Below are 16,372 nucleotides of genomic sequence, written 5' to 3' on the forward strand. Positions count from 1 at the left end.
CTAAAAACAACCTGAGGCTTGAATATAAACATCGTTTGACATGTTTCTATGAACTTTACAGATACAATTTGGATTTTTTTTGTCTGCCTGTTGTGACTGCGTTGGAGCCTGTGGATTACTGAAGAAAACGATCGAACAAAGTGGAGGTTTTCAGATATAAAGCGAGAATTTATCAAACAAAAGGAACATAAAAAAAAAAAAAATGTCTTCTGAGTGCAATCATACGAAGATCATCAAAGGTAAGTGATTACTTTTCTCTCTATTTTTGACTTATGTAACTCTTCTACTTGGCTGGTTACTGTTTGTAATGATTTGTCTGCTGGGCTATGTTCTCAAATAATTGTATGGTTTGCTTTCGCCGTAATGTATTTTTAAAAATCTGACACCGTGGTTGGATTCACAAGAAGTTCATCTTTAAACCTATGTAAAATAGTTGTATCTTTTCTGAATTTTTGTAATGAGTATTTCTGCATTTGAATTTGGCGCTCTGCATTCTCACTGGATGTTGGCCAGGTTAACAACCTTCAATGAGGAAAGGAAGTAGAATAGACCGTTCAAAAATACCCAACTACTATCTACCGCTAGCTATTCAACCTACCCATCTACCTACAATTCAGTTTGGTATGACCTTCAACTCAAATGGGGGGGGAGGGGGAGCTTAACCCTTTCAGAAAACACTCTTGTACAATTAAGTCAGAATTGGTTTCCTCTCCAAGAGAGCAAAGAAAAACAGAACAAACTTTACAGAAAATACTTATCTACCGCAAGCCATCTAACCCACCTACCTACAGTTCAGTTTGACCTTTTACAATCCAATGATCCAATAGGCTAATCCAATTAGATAACAAACTTACTAGAATTTCTGTCCTCCACTGGACTCCAGACCTGGGTTCAAATACTCTGTGCTTTATTGAGCTTGCAAAACAGCAAAACCCATCCACATGGCACTCCAGGTGGGCTAGATCAAACAAGTATTTGAAAGACTCAAATAGCATTTGAACACCGGTCTAACTCAAAAACAGTGGATTGTCCACTCTCCCCCTGCATGTCATGATCCAGGTCACTGTGCCAAGTAGGCACCTGGTCAGGCGCTTAAGGCAAGGTTTGGCTCTCTTGGCGTCGCTACAGAAAGCTAATGGGTTCTGCTTGACTGCTGCTAGATAAATATTCACTGCCAAGTGATTACGAAGAAAAGAACAAGGGAGGGAAACCACTTCTTTCCATTGCATGTCCAACAGAAGCAGGCATTATTAAAAAAAGACGTGGCAATAGCGCTGACTGATTTCCCTACAATTACATTCCTTAATTTCTTCTCCTGCCGTCTGTGTGAAAGTCTGCCACCTGCTGTAGACTAGAGTAACATCTGTGTGGCTTATAGTGGACTTGGTTACAGCCCAGTGAACTGAACTCCTCTGGTCACCTTTGACTCCATGACACACACGCCCTTTGGCCCTGGAGGCCATGGCTGGAGAAGGTCAGCAGGCTCTGTCACCTCATAAAATAACAGCTATTCCAGTCCGGACCCATTTCAACATCCCGCATGGCAATGCAAGCAGCCAAGCAGAGGAATACACAACGGGTCTGGTGGATAGACAGACATGTTAGAAATACAAGTGTAATGGTGTATACTTTTTGTGAATGCTTTTCTCCAGTGTTCAATTTGGTGTTTTAATGCAATAACTATGGAGGTGCTAACTACTAACACAGGTCAATATAAAATATACAAAACAGATCCATGCGACATCCATATAGCAAAGTATGAGGAAAATATTAGATTTCACAACAACAAAAAAGTCCATTGCAGGGGTTTAAGAGTAGAGAGTTAACTAAGTGTGGGGGGGGGGGGCACAATTTTTATTTTTTAACTATTTTTGCTTTGTCATTATTGGGTGTTGTGTGTAGATTGACAAGGATTTTTTAATATTTTTTTTTAGAATAAGGCTGTAACATAACAAAATGTGGAAAAAGTCAAGGGGTCTGAATACTTTCTGAATGCACTGTATATATATATTTTTCTCTCTCAAATGTCAGATGATCTGGGCTAAAAGACAGTTTTTTATATATATTTTTAAAGAGAACACACCTGTGTCTTGTTACAGAAGCCCAAATATGATATTCTCTCCATTTGATATACAACTTGGCCTATTAAGCCACTCTTTCAGTTGAATGCATGCTACATTTCTGCTGCAGCGATATTTCTTGATCAAACTAATGAATCTAACAGAGTTCTAGGTTCAGAAAGTTAAGTTGTTTTTGAATAACCCCAAAACATGGGAGGCCTAAGGTAATGAAAGAGAGATTTTATATCTTGCTATTGTTTCTTCTAATGAGAAATTTGAACAAACCTTACAGCTGAGCAAAGCATTGTAAGACTGAAAGGACGCATGCATAAGTGGCCAGAAAAGAAGTCCCTCCTTGCTGTTGCAAACCAAACTACAAAAAACCTAATACTACTAACTGAAATATCATTAAATCAAAGTTAAATTAAGACAATTTAAAGTTATGAAGAGTTGTGGAAAAACTACCCAATTGTCATACTTAAAGTAAAGATATTTTTAACCTCTTGGTGTTAGGGGGCAGTATTTTCATTTTTGAAAAAAAATCGTTCCCGTTTTAAACGTGATATTTTGTCAGGACAAGATGCTAGAATATGCATATAATTGACAGCTTTGGATAGAAAACACTCCCAACGTTTCCAAAACTGTAAAGATATTGTCTGTGAGTATAACAGAACTGATGTTGCAGGCGAAAGCCTGAGAAAAATCCAATCAGGAAGGAAGTGCCCCAGGTTTTGAAAGTGCAACGTTCCAATGACTCCCTATTCAGCTGTGAATGTACCATCTACGAACTTATGCTTTCTACGTATTCCCCAAGGTGTCTATAGCATTGTGACGTAGTTTTACACATTTCTGTTGAAGAATAGCCATAGGCGGCCACATTGCGTAAATGGTCACATTAGGTGGCTCCGAGAGAGATTATTGCGTAAAATACAGAGGTAGCCATTATTCCAATCGGTCCTAGTGAAAAACAAAATTGTCCCAACGGATATATTATCGAATAGATATTAGAAAAACACCTTGAGGATGGATTATAAACAACTTTTGCAATGTTTCTGTCGATATTATGGAGCTAATTTGGAATATTTTTCAGGGTTGTGGCGACCGCAATTTCGGCGATTTCTCAGCCAAACGTGAAGAACAAACGGAGCTATTTCGCCTACAAAAATAATATTTTGGGAAAAATTTACTTTGGCTGTCTACCTGGGATGCTCGTGAGTGAAAACATCCGAAGTTCATCAAAGGTAAACGATTTCATTTGATTGCTTTTCTGATTTCCGTGACAAGGTTACCTGCTGCTAGCAAGGCATAATGCTATGCTAGGCTATGATAAACTCACACAAATGCTTGTCTAGCGTTGGCTGTAAAGCATATTTTGAAAATCTGAGATGACAGGGTGATTAACAAAAAGGCTAAGCTGTGTTCCAATATATTTCACTTGTGATTTTCATGAATAGGAAGATTTTCTAGGAAGATTTATATCCGTTGCGTTATGCTAATTAGTGTCAGATGATGACAACGGTCCCGTTCACGGGATGGGGTGTCACTACAGGTTAATAGAAAATGACTCAAGTAAAAGTCACCCAGTAAATTCCTACTTGAGTAAAAGTATTTGGTTTTAAATATACTGAAGTATCAAAAGTAAATATAATAGCTAAAATACACTTAAGTATGAAAAGTATAAATCATGTCAAATTCCTTATATTAAGCAAACCAGACAGCACCTTTTTATTTATTTTTACAAATAGCCAGGGGCAAGCACCACATGAAAGATGGCGCCAAAAGAGATGGTCGCTTCGAGTCCTGAAGAAACTATGCTGTATTTTGTTTTTATGTATTATTTTCTTACCTTGTTACCCCAGGAAATCTTAAGTCTTACTACATACAGCCGGGATGAACTATTGGATATAAGAATGACATTAACTTACCAACACAACAACCAGGAATTACGACTTTCCCAAAGTGGATCCCCTGTTTGGACCACCACCCAGGACAATGGATCTAATCCCAGAAGCCGACCCAAAACAACGGCGCCGCAGAAGGGGCAGACGGAGCGGCCTCCTGGTCAGGCTCCGTAGACGTGCACATCTCCCACCACTCCAGAGTATACTACACACCAATGTCCAATCTCTTGACAACAAGGTAGACGAAATTAGAGCAAGGGTTGCCATCCAGAGAAACAGAGATTGAAATATGGATCTCTCGGGATATGTTGTCAAAATCGGTTCAGCCACCAGACTTCTCCATGCATTGCACCAACAGACACACATCTCTCTGGGAAGAGGAAGGGCAGGGGTGTATGCTTCATGATTAATGACTCATGGTGTAATCATACAGGAACTCAAGTCCTTCTGCTCACTCAACCTAGAATTCCTTACAATCAAATGCCAGCCATATTACCTCCCAAGATAATTCTCGTCAGTAATCATCACAGATGTGTACATTCCTCCTCAAGCAGACGCCAAAACGGCCCTCAAGAAACTTCACTGGACTCTATGTAAAATGGAAACCATATATCCTGAGGCTGCATTTATTGTAGCTGGGGCTTTTAACAAAGCAAATTTGAAAACAAGGCTACCTAAATTCTAATCAGCATACTGATTGCAGTATTCGCGGGAGTAACACTCGATCACTGCTATTCTAACTTCCGCGATGCATACAAAGCCCTCCCCCACCCACCCTTCGGTAAATCCGACCACAACGCCATCTTGCACCTACCGTCTTATAGGCAGAAACTCAAACAGGATGTACCAGTGACAAGAACTATTCAACGCTGGTTTGACTAATCGGAATCCACGCTTCAAGATTGTTTTGATCATGCGGACTGGGATATGCTCCGGTCAGTCTCAGAGAACAACATTGATCTATACGCTGACTCCGTGAGTCAGTTTATAAGGAAGTGCATTGGGGCTGTTGTACCCACTGTGACAATTAAAACTGACCCTAACCTGAAATCGTGGATGGATGCCGGCATTCGCGCAATACTGAAAGCGTGAACCACCACATTTAACCATGGAAAGAGGTCTGGGAATATGGCTGAATATAAACAGTGTAGTTATTCCCTCTGCAAGGCAATCAAACAAACTAAAATGCAGGTACAGGGACAAAATGGGGTCGCAATTCAGACACAAGACATATGTGGCAGGGTCTACAGGAAATCACGGACTACAAAAAGAAAACAAGCCACGTCACGGACACAGATGTCACACTTCCAAACAAACTAAACGACCTCTTTGCCCGCTTTGAGGATAATACAGTGACAGCGTCGCGGCCCCGCTAACAAGGCTGCCTACATTGAGACCCAATCACTGGCCACCTTAAATGGATCACTAGTCACTTTAAACAATGCAATTTTAAATAAAGCCACGTTAATAATGTTTACATATCCTACATTAGTGATATGTATATAATACCATTATTTCACTTTGCCTATGCTGCTCGGCCATCCACATATTTATATTCTCATTCACCCCTTTAGACTTGTGAGTACTATGTAGTTGTTGGGGAATTGTTAGATATTACTGCACTGCCGGAACTAGAAACACAAGCATTTCGCTACACTTGCATTAACATCTGCCAACCATGTGTATATGTGACCAATACAATTTGATTTGATACCGTTTAGTGAGTCCACCAGATCAGAGGCAGTAGGGTTGACCAGGGATGTTCTCTTAAGAAGTGTGTGAATTAGACCATTTTCCTGTCCTACTAAACATTCAAAAGTACTTTTGGGTGTCAGGGAAAATGGAGTAAAAAATAAATTATTTTCTTTAGGAATGTAGTGAAGTAAAAGTTAAAATAGTAAAGTAAAGTACAGATACCCCAAAAAACTACTTTAGGAGTATTTTATACCACTGGTTATGAGTAGAGTATTTTCCAAACTATTCTAAGAAAGTGTTTGTCCTAAAGTTGCAGCTTTTAAATGGGAATAATTATCAAAGTCTATGCTATTCTCAATCAAATATTTATTTTAAAATTACAAATATTTTAGGCTACAAGCTGTGAAAGTGAGCAAACAATACCAAGATGGAAAAATCTAACGAAAAGTCAAAAGAAAAATAACTTTCCACAGCTGTAGCATAAATGTGTAGTTGGCCTAGGCCTATTTCCATATTATTCTAGCAATGTTCAACCTAACTAAACCGTATATAGAACCTAGGCCAGTAAGAGAGGAGGATGAGGAAAATGCAAATCAGTTTATAATTATCCAGTTCTGAGGACAGCAGTTGCTCTCCAGCCATTAAGATTTACAACCCATCACAAGACGCACAGCCAGCGAGGCTCGAAGACGGTCACTCGCGCCATCTACGCGCTTCGGCACACAGACACAGTTAGCAGCCTTAGCTACTACATATCTCTTTCATTCCCCAGCTCCACCAGAGTGGAATAGACTATTCGAAAAGATTTGGCCCCACTAAATATATTTTGTCAATGTCATTTTTAAAATGTTTGTTTTACATGTTTTGGACGGACGCGAATGAGCAATAACATCGTCTATGGGCAAGCGCAGATAATTATTTCCGACCCCTTCTATGTACTTCACTCATTTTCAGTCACCCTGGGAGAGAAAAGGGAGAGGGGGGACAAGTGACTTCAACTTTCAGACAAGTACACAATCCATACAAAATGTAACACGTGATTAAAAAAGTTAAATGTTAGAGTGTAGCCTATTTATATATTTGTAGATAGCGGGCACATACGCGCAAGCAACTAGTACATCATCAAGAACAAAAACCAGGCACTGTAGCTATGCAACTGTGATTGTGCAAGAGTACAGAAAAAACTAACTGTACTCAAATCCACAGTGTTCCCCATTGTAAACTTTAAATGGGTGTTAAGGTTAATACGCAGAAAGTTTTTAAAAAATGCAAGCAACTGTGGCTGTCCCAAGAAACTGAAAGAGGGAGAGAGAGCGAAAAAGCACGATAGAGGAGATGGGAGGGGGGTGGGGGGGGAGAGAGAGACAGAGCCAACACACTACAGTACTGGTTTCAAAGCCAGACGCCACATACCTGCAAATTCATTTGTCGGTCATAAAGGCCCTTTGCCCCTGAGCAAGCCACAGCCTATGGGTGTAGCAGGCGTGAGTTTGGCCAGACCCCCGGTAGCAGTACCTCCATAGCAGCGGTAACGGTAGCAGTACTACAGATACTGCAGGACAGGATAGCAGCATCATAACAGAGCTCCTTAGAAGGGCTGCCTGGCCCCGGCACTGCTCCACATATTCCAGGAAAGCATGTCATCAAGCCGCTTAAACCGCTTGAAGAATCGTCCATCTCACATGCACATTTTAATCTATGCGGGGTCACTCAAGGTAATCCCCGTCGAGCGCTTGTCTTTGATTGGCACTCGCAGCAGCACATCAAGTTTTTTGGGCCTGTCAGATCGCTGGGGCATACCACTCCGCTTTTACTGAGGGGGGTTATCGGTTGTCTCTCGCTTACAGCGAACCAGAGCAAACCACAGAGTAGACTGTCAGTGTTTTTTTTTCCTCTCTCCCTCTCTCACTCACTCTTTTTCCATTGCTCTCTCTCCCTCTCGCAAATCACTCGACCCAGTCTCTGAGGAAGTTCAGATAATTTACACAAGCTCCAGCCAACGGCTTGGTCAGGTTGAGCTGCTTTCCACCATATGACAAGGCCGTGGCGTTTTCACTTCACTGACAATGGGCATTTTAAATGCCTACCGTAATACATGACAATATTAACTTAATCAAACTTTCATGACGAGTCAGTTAAGAACTAACTCCTAAATATAATGACAGCCTTTCAATAATGGATACAAACAAATTTTTTCCGCACGGTTACATAACCCTTTACAGCAGAAGAGCTGACTGGCTGATACATTTGCATGTGAGAAGGTCAGTGGCTGTGTGCTCTGGCTGAACAAGGCTAATAGTTGTGATTATTGGACTGATGATGCGGAGGGCTGCTGGCCACTTCATGCCTCCTGTGACCCCAGAACCAAACTTGTGATATACAGATCTGGAGACTGGCTAGGCCACTCCAGGACCTTGAAATGCTTCTAACGAAGCCACTCCTTCGTTGCCCGGGCAGTGTGTTATACACCCTTTGTTGGCAATGACAGAGGTCAAATGTTTTCTGTAAGTCTTCACAAGGTTTTCACACACTGTTGCTGGTATTTTGGCCCATTCCTCCATGCAGATCTCCTCTAGAGCGGTGATGTTTTGGGGCTGTTGCTGGGCAACACGGACTTTCAACTCCCTCCAAAGATTTTCTATGGGGTTGAGATCTGGAGACTGGCTAGGCCACTCCAGGACCTTGCCCGGGCGGTGTGTTTGGGATCATTGTCATGCTGAAAGACCCAGCCACATTTCATCTTCAATGCCCTTGCTGACGGGAGGAGGTTTACACTCAAAATCCCATGATTTTGACCCCACGGGGTGAGATCTTGCGTGGAGCCCCAGATTGAGGGAGATTATCAGTGGTCTTGTATGTCTTCCATTTCCTAATATTTGCTCCCATAGTTGATATCTTCAAACCAAGCTGCTTTCCTTTTGCAGATTCAGTCTTCCCAGCCTGGTGCAGGTCTACAATTTTGTTTCTGGTGTCCTTTGACAGCTCTTTGGTCTTGGCCATAGTGGAGTTTGGAGTGTGACTGTTTGAGGTTGTGGACAGGTGTCTTTTATACTGATAACAAGTTCAAACAGGTGCCATTAATACAGGTAACGAGTGGAGGACAGAGGAGCCTCTTAAAGAAGAAGTTACAGGTCTGTGAGAGCCAGAAATCTTGCTTGTTTGTAGGTGACCAAATACTTATTTTCCACCATAATTTGCTAATAAATTCATTAAAAATCCTACAATGTGATTTTCTGGATTCTTTTTCTCATTTTGTCTGTCATAGTTGAAGTGTACCTATGATGAAAATTACAGGCCTCTCATCTTTTTAAGTGGGAGAACTTGCACAATTGGTGACTGACTAAATACTTTTTTGCCCCACTGGATGTCCTCCTGTCTCCGAGGCAAACGGAGCCCTACCTTTGTTTCTGCTTGTATAGACTGACATATAGTAACAGAGTCGCTTCCTCGAACTACACTGAACAAAAATAAACAAAACATGTAGTGTTGGTGCCATGTTTCATGAGCTGAAAAAAAAAGTATCCCTGACTTTTTTCATAAACACAAAACGCTTATTTCACTCAAATGTTTTGCATCCGTTAGTGAGCATTTCTCCTTTGCCAAGATAATCCATCCACCTGACAGGTGTGGCATATCAAGAAGATGATTAAACATCATGATAATTACACGGGTGCACCTTGTGCTTGGGACAATAAAAGGCCACTTTTTGGTGCAGTTTTGTCACACAACACAATGCCCCAGATCTCAAGTGTTCACGGAGTGTGCAATTGTCATGCTGACTGCAGGAATGTCCACCAGAGCTGTTGCCAGAGAATTTAATGTTCATTTCTCCTCCAACGTCATTTTAGAGGTTTTGGCAGTATGTCCAACCGGCATCACAACGTGTAACCACGCCAGCTCAGGACCTCCACATCTGGCTTCTTCACCTGCAGGATCATCTGAAACCAGCCACCTGATGAAACTGAGGAGTAGTTCTGTCTGTAATAAAGCCCTTTTGTGGGGAACCCCCCCTCCCCCCCTCTGATTGGCTATATCTGGCACCCCAGCCAGGGTGGGCTAAGGCCCATCCACTTGAGAACAAGGCCCACCCATGGCTGCACCACTGCCTAGTCATGTGAAATCCATAGATTAGGGCCTAATTTATTTATTTCAATTGACTGGTTCTCTTATATGAACAGTAACATTTTTAAAATTGTTACATGTTGAGTTTATATTTTGTTTAGTATATGTAAAAGCCATTGTCAGAACCCAGACAATCCTTTAAATGAGCTCAAGTAGTAGTAGCAAGAATGTTGTGTCTCAACACACAAACTAGTCTATTCTCTCATCACGTATGAGTACAACACACACATGATTCTTACGACTTGACTGGTGGAATTAATCTATAGTTGTTCAGAAGTAGAGAAGTCCAATCGGGCCTCTACTCTGCAGTTATACCCTGCTACTCTGCCAAGTGAGATAAGACTGAAGGTCACCAGGCAGTGGGAGAAACAATAGTGAGAGGAACACGATGTTACATCCGTGATAAAATACAATGTACTATTAAGATACTGTTACTACAACTGCACCACACCAACACGTTCTCATCAATTATACCCACTTATCACACCTGTATTTCATTGTACATATTTTCCATAGACAGTGGTATGTTACAGGGAGAAGATGAGACGGACCAGTGAATCAAACCTCGGTCTCCAGGGGGTGTGCAACATTTGGTCTGGAGGCAGCAGGCAGCGCTATTGCTAGACTAATCGATTATTAATTATCTGACATGGTGCCTCTTGGTGCTCTGCCCTTAATACATACATAGATAGAATGTTCTATAAGTACAGGGTCCACAGGGATCATGTACAGTGGGATCTGGAATTACTTAGCAAAAAATACTAATAAATAGCCTAGTACAAATACCGAGTTATATTGTATGGTCATATGACACAAAAATAGAAGTCTGACCATGCATACCAGTGGTGGGTAAAATAATGCATACGAAGAAAATACCTCATCCATACTGTAAATATGGTGGTACTTTTGGTGTTATGGGGCTATTTTGTTTCCACTGATCCTGTTAAGGTCAAAAGCATCATGAACTTTACCCAGTACCTGGAGATTTTAGCCAAAAACTTGGTTGCCTCTGACAGGAGGCTGACACTTTGTCTTGCTGGAAGATCCACTTGCGGCCATAACCCCAAGCACTAATCAAAATCCACAAAAATGTTTAATTGGTCACAAAATCAAAATTTTATAACTGGCCATCTCAGTCTCTGAACACCATTGAAGAGGGCAGTCTATAAGCGCAGATGAAGGAAATCAAGGATCTGGAAAGATTATGTACAGATGAATGATCTAAGATCCCTCCCAATGTGTTCTCCAATCTCATAACACTTACCCTTTTTCTAAAATGTTTTATCCTCAATGGGAGGGTGCTGCAGTATTGAAACAGGGAACATCTTTCTCTGAGCAATTGTATTTGTAATATATATATTTTATGTGCATACAATAAAGCTCAGTTTATTTATTTATTATATGCAGTCTTTTTTGCTCATCTTTATCAAGGAAGCCAATAATTCCAGACCCCACTGTATGTTCTGCAGATAGAGGGGCAATGGACATGAATGAATTACACATACATGGGCCAGAGGAAGCACCAAAGGCATCAATGAGCTAGAAAAGCCCAAGAGGGAAAGCCAAGGCAGTCCATCGTCCTGGGATACAGGCATTAGAGGAGCTCAGACAACACGAGATGATATGAATTATGAAATCAGCTGTTAAAGCTATGCTGGGGATTTCAGAACAGGGTTAAATGTTTGTCGCCCAGAAAGAGTCACAGGTGAGTCATGGAGGTGATCATCAACTCAAGACACAGCTTTTAGCGTACAACAATTCACATGTGTCTGCATTTGGTTTATATTACCATAACCTTGCAAACATAAACAATGTGTACCAATGAATACAAATCCCGTATGCCAGTTAATAGATGGGACTTGGTGTACTGTCCTCAGACACAAGACACACGAGTCCCTCTCTCACCCGCACACAACTCTTATCTAGGCGTAAAGCCAACCTGTGTGCAATCCCTTACCCTCCCTTGCCCTGCTCACCTGGGGCTGGAACCGCATATACCATATTTCACTATATACTTGTATTGATGCACGGACCGGTTTGAGTTCTCAGTTTACTTTCTATAAATGGTATTTCAGTGTTTGGTTTATTAAGTGTGATACGCAACTCCGGCGTGTAGAATGTCCATTTTTATAGTTGAATTGAATGGAGAAAGCCCCATTGAAATAAATTATAATTTATGTGTTGCCATCCTAAAGTCATGAATTACTCAAAGCATATATCTAACTAATTCAAAAACATAAGTTAAAAAAATTGAACATTGTGATATATTTTGTCAATATCGCCCAGCCCTATTTTATTATTATTATTTTTTATTTCACCTTTATTTAACCAGGTAGGCTAGTTGAGAACAAGTTCTCATTTGCAACTGCGACCTGGCCAAGATAAAGCATAGCAGTGTGAGCATACAACAAAGAGTTACACATGGAGTAAACAATTAACAAGTCAATAACACAGTAGAAAACAAATGGGGAGTCTATATACAATGTGAGTGCAGGCTGGCTGCCTGTTTCAACAGCAGCCCCAGGACATACCACTACCACTTACAGTACATTTGGAAAGTATTCAGACCCCTTCACTTTTTCACCATTTGTTAAGTTACAGCCATATTCTAAAACGTATTAAATACTTTCCCCCCCTCAATCTACACACAATCCCCCATAATGACAAAGCAAAAACAAATGAAATATCACATTTACATAAGTATTTGGACCCTATACTCAGTACTATATTGAAGCACCTTCAGCAGCGATTACAGCCTGGGGTCTTCTTGGGTATGACGCTACAAGCTTGGCACACCTGTATTTGGGGAGTTTCTCCTAGTCTTCTCTGCAGATCCTCTCAAGCTCTGTCAGGTTGGATGGGGAGCGTCGCTGCACAGCTATTATTATGTCTCTCCAGAGATGTTCGATCGGGTTCAAGTCCGGGCTCTGGCTGGTAATCAAGGACAGTCAGATACTTGTCCCGAAGCCACTCCTGTGTTGTCTTGGCTGTGTGCTTAGGGTCGTTTCCCTGTTGGGAGGTGAATCTTCGCCCCAGTCTGAGGTCCTGAGCAGGTTTTTATCAGGGATCTCTGCACTTGCTCTGTTCATCTCTGCCTTGATCCTGACATGTCTCCCAGTCCCTGCTGCTGAAAAATATCCCCACAGCATATCACTGCCACCACCATGCTTCACCGGGGGGGACCTTCAATGCTGCAGACATGTTTTGGTACCCAGATCTGTGCTTTGACACAATCCTGTCTTGGAGCTCTACGAACAATTCCTTCAACCTCATGGCTTGTAGAAACATCAAGGATTATCAATATAAACTGGATGCACCTGAGCTCAATTTCAAGTCTCACAGCAAAGGGTGTGAATACGTATGTAAATAAGGGATCAGTTTATTTATTTTTTAATTGGGGGGGGGGGGGTGAAAACCCAGTTTAGACTTTCTAAAATGTAAATGACAAAGGCTGTAACGTAACAAAATGTGGAAAAAGTGAAGGGGTGTGAATACTTTCCGAATGCACTGTATGTAACGCTAACCCACATTCAGACCACTGCTCAAATCCAATGGAAAACACTCAATCAGCAACTCAACTGCAGCCTCCAACTATGTTTTATTTTTTTCTACTCTCCAAACAGAGAGCCTTGTTGGATTGGAATGAGGGAAAACAGAGTATCAGGGCTGACTAGGCGATTACGAAACAAAAATGACAAAATGTGCATAAACCTCATTGATTAAAACTCCTCCAGTGTTCTTGTGAGAGAGGGAAACAATATAAAACACGTCTGAAGTAAAACAGCACGGGCACGCCGTTGGTAAGCAGAGCTCCAAGGCACGGATAACCTTATTGAGTGAAGTGAAGTCTGCATCTCACCCAATGTAAAAGCAACTGCCGCTCTCTCACTTCCTCTGCAGAAATAAAGGTTCTGACAAGTTTCTCACCATAATCAAATTGAAGAAATTACCTTAAACCCTCCAAAAAAGTTAAACAAGAGAGCCTACTGATGCGTATCAACATATTTTAGCAGTTAGGATGGACGGAGACTAGAATTGAGGATGACTGGGTGAGTTCACAGAGAGGGAGTCTGACTTTCCTTTTTGACCTCCGTCTCGCTTTCTCTTCCCTCAGGCTCTGGAAAGCAACACGGAGCCTCCCGACTATGGCAACCAGATTAAAAAGATTCCTGGGAACGTTTGCTGCTCCCCAGCCCTTCCATAAATCAGTCTCAGCAAGCCAGCCCAGACCTAGCTCCACTCTGTTCTGCTTCTATGCCTGGGGCCTGGTTCTTATTTACCCACACAACACATCAAGAGCCTTCGCTCACTCAGCTCCCAAACCTCACACTCCTCACAAGCCTCTATAATTCTACTGCTAGCCTGATACACAGAGAGAGGGAGGGAGAGCTGAAGAGGCACTGTGGGCTAAAGGTCACTACAAGCGCCACTCTGTTGATCTATGTGCATGCATGCGCCTTTTTGGTAACATTATATCCTTGCCGATCCCACTCCCATTCACAAGGGGGCAAAAGCAAAGTATTTAATTTGTGTCTTTTCATTTTGAGTCGCTTTCCCTTGCAAGTAGGGGCGGCAGGTAGACTAGTGGTTAGAGCGTTGAGCCAGTAACCGAAAGGTTGCTAGATTGAATCCCCGAGCTAACAAGGTAAAAATCTGTCATTCTGCCCCTGAAGAAGGCAGTTAACCCACTGTTCCTAGGCCGTCACTGTAAATAATAATTTGTTCTTAACTGACTTGCATAGTTAAATAAAAAATAAATAGTAGCTAGTTGGCAGCCTGACTAGCTGGCTTTAGCTTGGCTAAAAGTACAGCACGCTAGCTAGCCTTTTTAGCTTCTCACATCTCCATGTGAAATAATCAGATTCATAAAAATAAATAAAATATGCCAGGCAAATATTATACTTGCCTGTGTAATATATTCCCATATCAGCAAAAAAAATAGAATGTCATGTTTTGGTCATGGAGAAGAAAAAAAAAAGCACATGGCTAGCTACAGCAGGGTCCACCATTTCACCAGCTTCTCACATCTTCATGTGAAATAATCAGATTTATAATGAAATAATATGCCCTGGCAAACATTCTTATACTTGCCAGTGTAATCTACAACATTATCCTAATTTGATATGCTGCTTCAATGTATTCGCTCCCATATTAGCCAAAAATTGACATTGTATTTATGTCATCATGAAGGAAAAAAAAACACATCGCTTGTTGTTTTAGCCTAGAATAATGTGATCACATCTAAACAATTTTTTTTGTGGGATTCTATAAGGCTACAATGTTGTCTGGTTTATTATTTGAACATTCGCCGAGAATATATTTGGTTATCAATGCAAAAAAAGCACATCTCACAGCTGTTTTTAACAGTAGCCTGGAACCACTAGTTATTATATCTAAAACAAAATACATTGGGGGGGGGGGGGGGGGATAATAAGGCTAATGTTTTTTGGTTTACTGTTTGAACAGTCGCTGAGATTATATTTGCTTATCAATGCAAAATAGGCTACTTTGATGCATAGCCAATAGGATATATAGTGGGGAGAACAAGTATTTGATACACTGCCGATTTTACAGGTTTTCCTACTTACAAAGCATGTAGAGGTCTGTCATTTTTATCATAGGTATACTTCAACTGTGAGAGACGGAATCTAAAACAAAAATCCAGAAAATCACATTGTATGATTTGTAAGTAATTAATTAGCATTTTATTGCATGACATACGACAGAGCCTGGGCGCGAACCCAGAGTCTCTGGTGGCACAGCTGGCGCTGCAGTACAGCGCCCTTAACCACCCGGGAGGCCCTAAGGAGCAGACTTTCTATCAAGTGTTTCCCAAAACTCCCATGAAGTAAATGATCTAAGACCAGCTCAGCTAATCCCTACCATTGTGACAATGAGTCGTCATAATGCTGCATCAAATGTACATGATCATTGGCAAACACAAAGTAAGAAATTAAATGTATGTACCCCTAATTGCACTGAATACATCTGTTTATCCCACAGCTATTGTAAGCAGAAATCATGTGTCAATAAACCAGAGTTACACTGTTAGCACTGAGGCGGTGTGCAATAGGAGGAAGACCACTTTATGCAGCTCACCCTGCACTGTCAATGTAAATCAAATGAGTAAGTCTACTTCTGATAAGCTTCCCAGTAAAGCATGAAAAACAATCCAGCAACCCAGAAAAGTGCTAAAAATAGCCCATATTAACATATGTAGCCTAAGAAACAAGGTCCATGAAGTCAATAACATGCTTGTAACAGATGACATTGATATTCTGACTCTCTCTGAAACTCACTTAGATAACACCTTGGATGATTCAGTAGTAGCAAAACATGGTTATAACATCTACCGAAAAGACCGAAATGCCAATGGAGGCGGTGTTGCGGTCTATATTGAGGACCACATTCCTGTAAAGCTTAGAGACAATTTCATGTTAAATACCATTGAAGTAATATGACTAGAGGTTCATCTGCCTCACCTGAAGCCCATTCTGGTGGGAAGCTGCTATAGACCACCAAGTGCTAACAGTCAGTATCTGGATAATGTGTGAGAAATGCTTGATAATGTATGTGATATCAACAGAGAGGTAT

General features: G+C 41.2%; 1 protein-coding gene across 5 annotated transcripts in view; it reads right to left on the reverse strand.

Moving 5' to 3' along the window:
* LOC109872630 (nuclear receptor corepressor 1) overlaps nt 1-16,372 on the reverse strand; it is a 104,472-nt gene that overhangs the window by 46,531 nt on the left and 41,569 nt on the right. Inside the window, exon 1 of one of the 5 annotated variants that reach the window (XM_031807507.1) lies at nt 7,070-7,274. The exons of the other annotated variants lie outside the window; for them this stretch is intronic. Within the exon in view, the coding sequence (XP_031663367.1) occupies nt 7,070-7,081 (12 nt within the window). The 5' untranslated portion in view covers nt 7,082-7,274. Of the gene's footprint in view, nt 1-7,069; nt 7,275-16,372 lie in introns of those variants that run through there. 5 annotated transcript variants of the gene reach the window in all.

Source organism: Oncorhynchus kisutch, linkage group LG28 (genome assembly GCF_002021735.2).
Source record: "Oncorhynchus kisutch isolate 150728-3 linkage group LG28, Okis_V2, whole genome shotgun sequence".
Classification (NCBI taxonomy): Eukaryota; Metazoa; Chordata; class Actinopteri; order Salmoniformes; family Salmonidae; genus Oncorhynchus; species Oncorhynchus kisutch.